Source organism: Alosa pseudoharengus, unplaced genomic scaffold, assembly GCF_046254945.1.
Source record: "Alosa pseudoharengus isolate Yale_2024_CS ecotype anadromous, Long Island Sound unplaced genomic scaffold, YU_APseudo_1.1 YU_APseudo_1.1_scf_5, whole genome shotgun sequence".
NCBI lineage: Eukaryota > Metazoa > Chordata > Actinopteri > Clupeiformes > Clupeidae > Alosa > Alosa pseudoharengus.
In genome coordinates, this window is record NW_027468837.1 from 39409282 (window position 1) to 39421781 (window position 12500).

The 12500-nt window shown below is 46.3% G+C and overlaps 1 protein-coding gene across 3 annotated transcripts in view; it reads right to left on the bottom strand.

Annotated features, from left to right (window-relative positions):
- The window catches only part of camk1b (calcium/calmodulin-dependent protein kinase Ib), a 42934-nt gene that overhangs the window by 7641 nt on the left and 22793 nt on the right, over positions 1 to 12500 (bottom strand). For all 3 annotated transcript variants that reach the window (XM_076267356.1, XM_076267355.1, XM_076267357.1), the window contains exons 3-6: positions 10890 to 11021; positions 4438 to 4512; positions 2043 to 2181; positions 690 to 816 (exon numbers count right to left, since the gene is read on the bottom strand). In XM_076267356.1, coding sequence (XP_076123471.1) covers positions 690 to 816; positions 2043 to 2181; positions 4438 to 4512; positions 10890 to 11021 — 473 coding nt within the window. The remainder of the gene's footprint in view (positions 1 to 689; positions 817 to 2042; positions 2182 to 4437; positions 4513 to 10889; positions 11022 to 12500) is intronic.

The window sequence follows — 12500 nt, forward strand, 5'->3', positions numbered from 1 at the left end:
CACAGGCTGCCCACAGGGGTTTTCTTAGCTGGCAGGCATTACTGCCGCATGAATCGCCGGCTGTTTACCATGACCCCACAAGGTCCTCTTCATAACACACTTCGCCTGCTCTGGCTCCCATCGACGCATGGACATGAAGCTTGTTAACGCTTATCGCTCTACCGTATCAACATTGCTTTAGCGATAAGTGCTCTGCAGCGGAACTAGGGGAGTATCCGATAAGGCTTTACAAACAGCACTTTTCTCTGACCCTGAGGAGCACTCATTCAAGCCTGTATCTTGATATCAGTCTTCAGGGCTAAGAGCGTTATTGCTATTTGTTCTCACGCCATCTTGTGTAGAAATGGGTGTCACATTACAGGCATTAGAGCACTTTGATCCTCTGATAATATCTTACAACTAATGACCCTGGATATTGAGTACTCTGGTGTATGTGTGCGTTTGTGCGTGTGTGTGTGTGTGTGTGTGTGTGTTTATGTGTCTCTCTCTGTGTGTGTGTGTGTGTGTGTGTGCGTTTGTGTGTGTGTGTGTGTGTGTATGTGTGTGTGTGTGTGTGTGTGTGTGTGTGTGTTCATGTGTCTCTGTGTGTGTGTGTGTGTGTGTGTGTGTGTGTGTGTGTGTGAGTGTGTGTTTGAGACGTGCTGCACAGACAGAGTGGACGTTGATGTCAGCTGCCCTCTCCTCCGTACCTACATATCCTGGGGTGCCACATGCTGTTGACATAACGCTGCCTGAGCCCTCGATCTTGGACAGGCCGAAGTCGCTGATCATGATCTTGGAGTCCTCATCCATGCTGTAGTAGAGCAAGTTCTCAGGCTGTGGGGAACACACACACACACACACACACACACGATCAGACTCCAAGGCTGACCTGTTCCACTCTAACCCCTCAAGCCTTATGTATTCCTTTTTCAATTTCATACTCCTGTCCTCCACTTTGTTTCATGTCTTTCTGAAATTCCACTAAACTCATTCCATTCTCCACAAACTCTTAACTCTTGCTCTCTTTTTCTTTGTGCCCATGCATCCCCACCTCTCTCTCTCCCTCTCTATCTATCGCTCCATGACTGCCTCCTGGTAAGTCAGTGGCCTGGGCATATCAGCGTCTGCCTTCTCAGGTTTTTTCTACTCATAAACATAATCTCTCTTTACTCTTTCTGAAACTCTCTTTCTCTTGTTTCTCTCTCTTTCTCTCTCTCTCCATCAGTCTCTCTCTCCCTCACAACACACCCTCTCCAGACTGCTTAATTAGCCATCTGATGTGAGGATCAATCTACGCACACTTCACCGCACCGCCTGTAAACAAATGAGCTCGTTAGTCGGTAGGAAAGTAATGAGCTTAATGCAGTCAGGCCCTCTAAGCCTCGGACAAGAAAACAAACAGCCCAGTGCTACCGTTGCATAATGTGACAAGTGCTCAGCTAGTCAGTCACACAAAAATCCCCTCTGTAATAAAAACACCATAGTTGCATTCAAACCACTGACGTTAACTTGTCGCTAACTCTGTAATAAAAACACCATAGTTGCATTCAGCTCAAACCACTGACGTTAACTTGTCGCTAACTCTGTAATAAAAACACCATAGTTGCATTTAGCTTAAACCACTGACGTTCACTTGTCGCTAACTCTGTAATAAAAACACCATAGTTGCATTTAGCTCAAACCACTGACGTTAACTTGTCGCTAACTCTGTAATAAAATAGTTGCAATCAGCTCAAACCACTGACGTTAACTTGTCGCTAACGTAAGTGATTCAGATTTTGTTACTAGTGTATTTTTCCTTGTGTATGCATTGACTTGTTGGTTTCCTATGTCCTTAGCTTGATGTGAGCAAATGTCCTTCATAGCTGTATTTAGCCCTGTGTGACTCAGCTTTTGCTGCTAGTAGATAGATAGATAGATAGATAGATAGATAGATACTTTATTGATCCCCAGGGGAAATTCAAGATCTTTCGTATGGTACTTTCTTGTGCATTCATTGACTCGATGATTTCCTAAGTCCTTAGCTTGAGGTGAGCAAATTTCCCTGGTGAGGAGTTCACCTTGAGGTCGCGGTGCACAATGCCCATGTCATGGAGGTACTTCACGGCGTCCAGAATCTGCTGAATGAGTTTGCTGGCGTCCTTCTCCGTGTAGAATCCTTTCTCCACGATCCGGTCAAAGAGTTCCCCTCCAGACACCCTGCCAAGGACAATCTGTAGTGTTAGTCACTTCAGCTTTCATCCACTCTTTCTCTATACATCTCTATCTCTCCATCTCTAGCTGTCTCTCTCAATCTCTCCATCTCTCTTTACATGAACACAGGCTAAATAATCACCTGAATGTTCTCCACTAGGAGGAGGCCTTTAGCTAGCAATTACATTTTCCTACAGTCATTCCTCTCGTGAGAGAAAAACAGGCTTGTTTATCACCACACCTAGTTAAACAAGACGTAGAAATGTGGAGAGGAAGAGAGGAGAGATGAGACAAGGAGGTGTGTTAACCCACACCCGCGCTATTTCACTGTTATCACAGGTGCCAAGGTGATGCTGACCTTGTTATGCTGTCCAACCACCCCCTCAACAATTAACCCTCGCCTCTCTCTCTCTCTCTCTCTCTCTCTCTGCCTCTCTCTCTCTCCCTGCTCTCGCTCTCCCCCTTCTCAGTTCCCTTTCTCTCTGTTCTCTCACCCCACCTCAGTTGGTCTCTCTCTCTCTCCCTCTCTCTCTCTCTCTCTCTCTCTCTCTCTCTCTCTCTCTCTCTCCCCCTCCATCTCTCCCTCTCTCCCTAAGGTGACATTTCGGTGAGGCTGGTTGGTGGCACACGGCAGGTGTGAGCATATTTCTCACAGAGCTCAGCGGTGATCTTGCTGTGAGCTCAGCCCCATCACCCTTCTCCTCTCTTCTTTCCTTGCACACACACACACACACACACACACACACACGCATGCACACACACACGCCACCGCCGCATTTACCGCGGTTCCCCCAGCGGAACAACAAACAATACAGAGGCCTTTCAGGCACATGTGTAATTAATGGTGGATGACATTCGGCGTGGGAGAGAGATCTCTGTAGGGAATCTAATCTACACACCATCTCTCTCTCTCTCTCTTTCTTTCTCTCCCTCCCTCACTCTCTCCCTTCCTCCCCCTCCCTCTTCCATGGAGGAAAGGTGGTGGGTAGCAAAGGATTCTGAGCTATGCACACACCTCACTGAATTATGACAATACGAAAGGACAGAGTGAACTCGACCCACATGCACACACACACACACACACAACACACACACACACACACACAAGACACACACAAACACACAACACACACACACACACACACGACACACACACACACAACACACACACACACACACACACACACACACACACACACACACGACCACACACACAAAACACACATCAGAGTGTTTCACAGTCCCATGCGGAGTACTATGACCTTGTGTCTGTTGGTGTTCTATAGAGAAATCACAGAGTGGCTTATTTTCACTAGCTAACATGGGGAAAATAGTGCGGTACTAAAGAAGTGTGCTGTGTGGCTCTCGTTTATGAAAACAGACCGCAGGCTTTTGGGATGTGATGTGTGTATGTGTGTGTGTGTGTGTGTGTGTGTGTGTGTGTGTGTGTGTGTGTGTCTCGTTTATAAAAACAGACCACAGTCTTTTGGGATATGATTGCGGTAACATAAATGTGTTAAAGCACTGGTAGCTAGCGAGAAAAATAACAGACTCTGTAAAACAGACGATAATCAAACCCATTTCACACCACAGCGTGGTCCATTGTGCCAGAGCGTGGTGTTTGTGAAACAAGTGTGGTGGCGGGATGGGCGATCATATTTTTCTTGCTTTTTTGGAGGGAGAAACGCTGGGCATCAAGTTGGCATCTCTACCGAAGGGTGGCACACTGACAACCACCTGTTCACAGCCAAGACCAGGCCCTAGGCCATCTGTCCCTCTGCTCACGCCGTCGTGCTGTTTATGAGTCGGCCACAGTGCACTCAGTAGACGGTGGACAGCTAATAATAAATGAGGCCACACTAAGGACTCGTAGCCTTCTCACAATCCTGCACACGCTGCAGCGTCAAGTTAAATAGAACGTTTTCCAAAGAGGTCAATATCTCATCATCAGATCATGTAAACCCTTCCAGAGAGCTGTTTGTCTGAAAAAAATGTGTTTACTTAACCTCGTCTAAACACGGACAGACCCTCATGCACTGAGCTGGTCCTTTCTCAGATGGTAGTTAAGAGTTTAATTCATGAAGATGCTATGTTTTTAAGAAAGAGCAGCGGTTTTGATTATCATTATTTGCAGACAGAGAGAAGCACTCTGTATTGTATCGTGTATTAACATGATGGTGTGTTGGGAACGATGTGTCTTCTGGCAAACGCACAGAATTATCTGATCTTCACACACACACAGAGAGAGAAAAGTATACTCACAACTGCATGACAAGGTAGAGATGTGACTTGTTCTCGAAAATATCCTCAAGGGAGACGATGTTGGCATGTTTAATCCTGGGGAGGGTAGGAAATAAAGGGTGTGAGAGAGAGAGAGAGGGAGAGAGAGAGAGAACAAATATAAAAATACATCAGTCAGAGCGACGCATGCTTAGGATTAAATGCAAAATAGCCATTTTATTTACAGCCTGTTGTAGAGTGCTGGTCCCACTGCCAGCCTGATAGCTCACTGCCTCTTTATCAAGCTGACCTGAATAAACATTCCCAGTGCGCTCTGCACTAAATCCAACACGGCCATCAATTTCTGCATGTCTCCGTATACACACACACACACACACACACACACACACACACACACACACACACACAGCAGGCAGGAAGTCTGCTCTCTGCACCAAGCCGAGACAGCAGCCCTCATCTCCCCAGATGTGACCGGTCCAGCCATCACGGCAGGGCTCAGAGCAAAACCATTGCTGGCATCCAATAGGCTAGCAGGTGTTCCCCAAGCAGCCAAGCAAGCCCTGGCAAGGAGGACATGGATCTAGTTTGATACTAAGGCTACATCCCCCTTATGCCGTTTCCATTTGAATACAAACCACTTTTAAGTTTTTGCCTCTCATCTAAACTACTCCGGTGTTATCGAACTCCTGAAATGGAATGATTTGAAAAAGCGACCGGCCCTGTGTTCATTTGAAAACTCTGGCTTTGCATTTGCATGGACAGCGAATCCGCAAACATCCTAAAGCTATGACGTAGAAACGTTCTCTTGTTCTCTCCCTGATTGGACCTTATCAGTCTTGACTCTCCATGACTCACTTCCACTTCCACCACTAGCCTGCCAGCAGTGAAGTCAGCATGGAGACCCAAATACAAGCTTTACCAGCCTTACTGTGGGCATATAATATACTTTTCAGAGAATACGTGCATTACTTATACTCCCTTCAGTGATGAAAAACAAAATCCAAAAGCAAAGAGAGAGAGAGAGAGAGAGAGAGAAAGAAAGTTTCTTGTACTTCTCTCTCTGTGGTGCACAGAAAGTGAAGTGAGAGAAACACACACACACACACACACACACACAGACACAGGGGCTTTAATTGGCTGTGCGGCACGTCGCATCGCCCCCGTGAGGCACGACAGCTTGGCGGAGGATTGGAGTTGAGGTGAGTCACCGCAAAAACCCCAGCGTTCTCTTGTGGGATTATTTATTTCCTTTCTTTCTTCTTTCATTTCATTTTTTATTCCTTTTTCTCCTCCGTCGAGCCAGCGGCAGCCCACTCGCTTCAGTCTCCTCCGTCGAGCCAGCGGCAGCCCACTCGCTTCAGTCTCCTCCACACTGAGCCCTTTCAAAAGAGGCGTGATGGCGCTCCCCCGCTCTCACCCCCACAAACACACCCCAGTACCTCCCTTTAGCGCAGGTGGAGCCACCCCCCCACCCCACCCCACACACACACACACACACACACACACACACAGGCACACACACAGGCACACACACAGGCACACACACACACACACACACACACACACACACACACACACACGGCTCAGTCACATGAACACAAACTCGCAGTGGTGTTTGGTGTGACTCATTGGCAGGTAGGCAAACACAGGAGAAGCAACTAACAGAATGGAGCTGGGGGAGGAGAGGAGAGGAGGCTGGGGATGGGGGGGGGGGGGTGGTTAACCTCAATCCGACAGCACAAAGGGGAAGCTTCACTGGAACAAATCGACACAGAGGCATAAACACAGTTTTAACAAGAGGGCGGCCTTCAAATGCACAAAAAAAGGTAGGACACCTTTCTGGGTGGAATGCTCACACAACCCTGAGCTCAGAGAGGTGAAGAGGGAACAAACACCGTAACCCTCACACACTCAGTCACACCCCATCCAGCTTTACTAAAGGAGTAAACAGTGTTTGTGTGTGTTAAGTGCTTGGGCACATATAGACACAGAATATGTGTATGGACCAAGGGATCGGCAGTATTTATGATTTATTAAATATGTATTTTAAATACAAAATAGTATTATGTCATTTGTATTTTATTGGGTTGAACAAAATGGCTTCGTATTTTGCATCAAAATACTTTCTAGGTGTGTATTTTTGTAGGTTAAAAATACTGGCAAATGTTTTTGGTAAAACCAAACTTACACAAAAAGACTTTTTGGTGATGTGATGATATCATATTAGTGCAAAACAATGAATGTAGCCTCTGACTGGTTCAGACTTAGTAATTTGCCCAGACTTGTGATCAGAATATTGAGATTCAGGAAGATTATCCAGTGCAAGATGAGCTTGATATTGCACTGCGTAACGCTGTTGATCGGGAAGGATTGTGACCCTTTTAATTGTTTTTTTAACTACCTGGGTTCCGTGTAAGTGCTAAATGCCAAGATTGATGCCAAGGGGGATACATATAAATGCTGTTCTACATATAAATGCTGCAGGGCAACCACAAAACTGGTTCCATGTGTTTCGTCTGGATGACTAAAGTTCTCAAGAAACTGATTGACTGAAGTTCTTAAAAAATCTGATTGACTGAAGTTCTCAAGAAACTGATGATCAAAGTTCCCAAGAAATGTGAGGTTGGTGTGAGTTGTGTGTGTGGCCAACTTCCATGTCGCAATCTAGGCATGCGCTGACAATGTCAGGGACTTTGTCCACTTTGTACCACTTGACAAGTTCAGTTGTGAATGCATCTCTGATAGTATTTAGGCTATATGTAACAGGCAGGTCAGCATAGATCTATTAAATATTTGTAGGTTTATGGCATGTCTCGTAGGCAGAGAAAAGCTGTTGCTCATAAACACTGTCCACTTAATTGACGGAGTCTGTGTACTCACGAAGGAATAAATTAAACAGACAGATATGGAAGGTTTGCAAAGTGATTTCATGCTCCCTTTAAATAGTATATGTGTATACATGATGTGGTTACTGTATTTCATAGTTTATTTTGATACACTTAAAATTAGGGTATTTGAGATTTATTTTTTGCTCATCCCTGTAAGGACCTGTGTTCTAGCAGGGCCTCCCTGGAACCTGTATTTTATGGAACCCTCCAAAGTGTTTTTTATCGCCTCACATGATCCACACTGGTTTCACTTTAGTCATGTACTCCTCATTGTCCACTAAGACACCACAACACAAGAAATCAGTGGACATTAAACTTAATCAGTAGACCAGTGTAGCAATTTTAAACTGAAACAGCAAAGTCTAAATAGACTTTAAGACAAACTTGTGATCATTTAATTAAAGTACTACTACACAGCAAGGGCTCTGTTTGAGACAGCAAGGGAGTATTGTTCTCTATTACTGAAGCACAATAAAACCCTGTTCCCAACTTAGCTGTGTGCTATGCCAAGTTCATAAAACATGATTTTAAGCCCAATTTTCCTTCCACTGACAGATTTTGGAGAACGACGACGAATCCCCTAGATCGGAGGCAAAGTGGTATTCGATTTTGCTACATGTGAACTGTTCTAAAATGCATTCTGTGAACGTTGCCTCACAGATGGCTGTCTAGCAGGCTATACAAATCTGGATGTGTCTCCAAATCTTGTAGTGTGAGAAGTGTTGTGACCCAGATGTGATTGTTTTTTTTCTTGTCCGTCTTCCTCGATATTTTCCCCTGTATACTCAGAATACAAACTATTCCGATGACAGGTTTCTTGTGGCTATCCATTTAAGAAGAAAAAACAGCTGTCTCAAGTATGGAACTGTGTCTTTTCCTCTTCAGCGAAACACCTTTCATAGAAAACAAAAAAAGAGTTTTCCAACAGGTAACATAGTTTTTTGTGTCAATGATTGCAGTACTTTTGATCGCCACAAGGTGTCTTCATTCTTATTTCAGAATCCTTCACTGAAGTTAAACTCCCTTCAACCTACAGGATTTATCAGATACTGCAACCAATTCTATAAGGCGGGCCTGGAGGCTGGTGAGGGTAGTGACCACAGGGATGGGGCGTGGGATGCCTAGGAGTGAGGCGGGCCTGGAGGCTGGGGAGGGTAGTGACCACAGGGATGGGGCGTGGGATGGCAGACGGCACGCTGAAACAGGTGACAGATGAGCCTAATAAGGCCAGTGTGGTGTAAACATCCCATGCCTTACACACACACACACACACACACACACACACACACACACACACACACACACACACACACACAGCAGTGATAGCCCAGGCCTTACACACACACACACACACACACACACACACACACACACACACACACACACAGCAGTGATAGCCCAGGCCTTACGCCAGAACCTCTCTCTCTCTCTCTCACACACACACACACACACACAGAGACACACCAGTGATAGCCATGCCCTAAGAATCTTTCTGTCACACACACACACACACACACACACACACACACAAAGAAACAAAAGACACAGAGCCACACACCAGCCCCATCCTCAATCCCATTTGCCACAGAGAGTGAGGGGGCCGAGTGCTCCATCATCCCCTCACCAGCATGGCGGAATTAGTTCCAGATGTAAAGAGTTGTCATGGTGCCACATCTGGCAGCACTGCCAGCCTCATCTCGGGCGAGCAGGGAGGGCAATCGTGTGTGTGTGTGACTGTGTGTGTGTGTTACTGTAGCCCACATTTGCGATTCGTCACCTGTGAGCTGAGTGTCGGTGGCACGCTCACAAAACATGAAGGTTGTTTTATCTGTGTGTGTGTGTGTGTGTGTGTGTGTGTGTGTGTGTGTGTGTGTGTGTGTGTATGTGAATGAGCGAGTGTATGCATGTGTGTGTTTCTGCATGTGTGTTTTTGTGTGTGTTTGTTTCAGCTCTACACATTGTGTGCTAAGGTTTGGAAATGCTCGCAAGCCATTATGGCTGGCAGATTGTCAACAGTGGAGCATGGGGGGGATGGGGGGGATGGGGGGGGTGCAAGAGGCTTTAAAAGCTCTCTGATTTAATTACTCCTGCTGGAAAAAATGTATTTGCCCTGAGCGCTCCAGAAAAACAAAAAAAGTCCTCGCTAATGAAGTGAGCCACAAACAATAGCATACTAATGGCTTCCCACAGGAGGGTACGGAGCAAGAGCTCCACCACATACTCTGAGAAAACCCTCCTGAGCGTCGGCCCGACACCATCTCCGCTACCCAAACAACTTGTCTTTCCTCAGCATTATTGCCTGAGTGATGCAACGGTGTTGACTAATCGCTTCTCTTCTCTTCTTCCTCTGGGCTGTTGTTGTGTTGGACGGGGCCGCATGATGTAACGGGGCATATGCTACTGCGGCTAATAATTGGCCAGATCGAGAGAGAGAGAAGAGTTCGGTGAACTTCTGGACTCGACACAAGTCGAGCCCGCTTCGTCGCCTCGGAGCCATCTGCTCAGAGAGTCGGCCGGCTGGGGAGCGTTGAGTCACTCCCTGACGCTTGGGCTCAGACGCTTCCCTGCAACCCCCAACCCAGCCACGGGAACTTTGCCAGATCAACCCCCCCCTCCTCTCCTCCATCCCTCTCTCACTTTCTCTCTGCGCAGAATGAAAACTCATCTCCTCGTGCTCCTTTTCGATCACACGCTGACTTTCTGCTCATCGTCCTCTCTCTCTCTCTGTGTCTTCTCTATCCCTCACAACACAAGTCTTCCTTGTCACTTGTGACAAGATCTCTGTGAAACAGCTAGGCCTCTGTGCCTGCTGTAACCCAGGCAACAAGGGCACTAAAAATAGATTTGGCTCCATCGGGCTCAGTCATTTCCGGCGCTTCATAATTCCAGTGGTTTTAACAGGAGGTATTTGAACCCAGTCACATCATTACCGTAATTGCGGACGGTGCTATTTGGCAGTGAATGAGTGTGACACAGTCAAAAAGCTAATGAGGAAGACACCAGGAATTATTTTTGGCCTGTGCTTCAATTGTGCATTTGACTTGCCTTACTGTGTGTGCTGTGTATCATGCATATCTTCTATAGAGGGGTATGGGGCAGTAGAACATAGCATATCTATAGAGGGGTATGGGGCAGTAGAACATAGCATATCTATAGAGGGGTATGGGGCAGTAGAACATAGCATATCTATAGAGGGGTATGGGGCAGCACAACATAGCATATCTATAGAGGGAAATGGGGCAGTAGAACATAGCATATCTATAGAGGGAAATGGGGCAGTAGAACATAGCATATAGTCCCCTTAGAAGAAGAAGGTTCTATCTGACATTTTTGTCAAAACTGATTTATTGACATATTCCTATTCTGTGACAACTTCATATGGTGAGGTGAGGTGTTTCTTAAAGCTGTTTGCATTTTTGGACTTAATATCTAAAGATTGTTCCACTCATTAATATACTGCAACTCTATGGAATTCTAAAACTTTCTAAGCTCAATATCTCAAAACTACTCAGAATGCAGATAGAACCGTATAATTCCAAGTGGGCAACGTGTGTGCATGTTTGCGTGCCGATGTGGCGGACGTACTTGTGCAGGACGGCGATCTCGTTCTCGATGCTGTTCTCCTTGCCCTCGAGCGCTTTCCGGGGGATGCACTTGATGGCCACCAGCTTCTGCGTCCTCTTCTCCTCCGCTAGCACCACCTCCGAGAACGCCCCCCTGCCAGGACAAGCACCAACAATCAGATAAGGAAGCAGGCTAGCAGGGTGTTGTGGTAAACACAAGATGTTTCTCTTTGACACAGCGGGGCCAATGAGGAAGCTGCAGCCCGTAGCTTCTAGACGGCAGCTAACCAAAAACAATGTGATCGGAGATGAAAAAAAAAACAGTGTTAAAACTGAGGGCTGTAATGTGGTTAGCAATGTATTGCTTTTCTTGAGCACTGCTGAGGATTAGCGCCTAGCTGAGGAGCCACAGTGTGAACGCAGAGTGAGAGGGAAAGGGCATATTTGTTGCAGGGTTGCTTTCATTGACCGACAAAAAGAGAGAGATGCGGCTTTGAAAGACTCTTCAGCTCTTTACACTTCCTTGCAGTACTTCAGGTGGAATTCTCTGTCATTTAGCCAAGTCACTGGAGAGAACCCAAACCTTCCTCCACAAGAAAACAAAACCTAATCTGGTGAAAAGCTCTCATCCACATCACCCACCCACCATGTGGTACTGCTTGGGTCATCACCCACCAACCATGTGGTACTGCTTGGGTCATCACCGACCCACAATTTGGTATTGCTTGGGTTATCACCCACCCACCATTTGGTACTGCTTGGGTCATTTGGTACTGCTTGGGTCCTGAGCTAAGACCTGTGTTCACTTCTTACCCTGCAGGCTAGAGGTATTTGCTGTAATGTCGCCGAGTAGTCTGGGGTATATGTGTGTGTGTGTGTGTGTGTGTACACTTGTGTGTGTGTGTGTGTGTGTGTGTGTGTACGTGTGTATGTGTGTGTGTGTGTACATGTGTGTACGTGTGTGTACATGTGTGTGTGTGTGTACGTGTGTGTACGTGTGTGTGTGTGTCTGTGTGTGTGTGTACATGTGTGTGTGTGTGTGTGTGTGTACAGTAGGTGTGTGTGTGTGTGTGTGTGTGTACGTGTGTGTACGTGTGTGTGTGTACGTGTGTGTGTGTGTGTGTACAGTACGTGTGTGTACGTGTGTGTGTGTGTGTGTACGTGTGTTTGTGTGTGTGTGTGTACGTGTGTGTCAGGGTTTCCGTTGTCCGGTAATTACAAAATGAAATCTCTCCGGTCAAATTGTCCGATTGAAATTGGCTAATAATCCCGTCCCCTAACGCAATCTGAATTTGAGAATAAGCCTTAATATGTAGGCCTAAGCCTATATTATACGTCCTCTGGCTATGTTTTTTAAATGAACAGGCTCTACCGTTTGAAAGTTATTAAACAACACGCATAACCTATGCTGCATTTCAAATAGGAAGCGCACGCTTAAAACGTCCATGTTAAACAACGAACAAATGAGAGGTGGTTCAAACATGGCCAGGCCCAGGCAGACTAGCCTTAAACGTTTTTTCAGAGGCCAGACGCGATGGATGATGATAAATTGGTAACGTCTGAAGCCTCAGATGTCCGGTCAACTCCACCACCACCAGATAAAAAGCAGAAGTGTCGGGCGTATCTGTCGGAA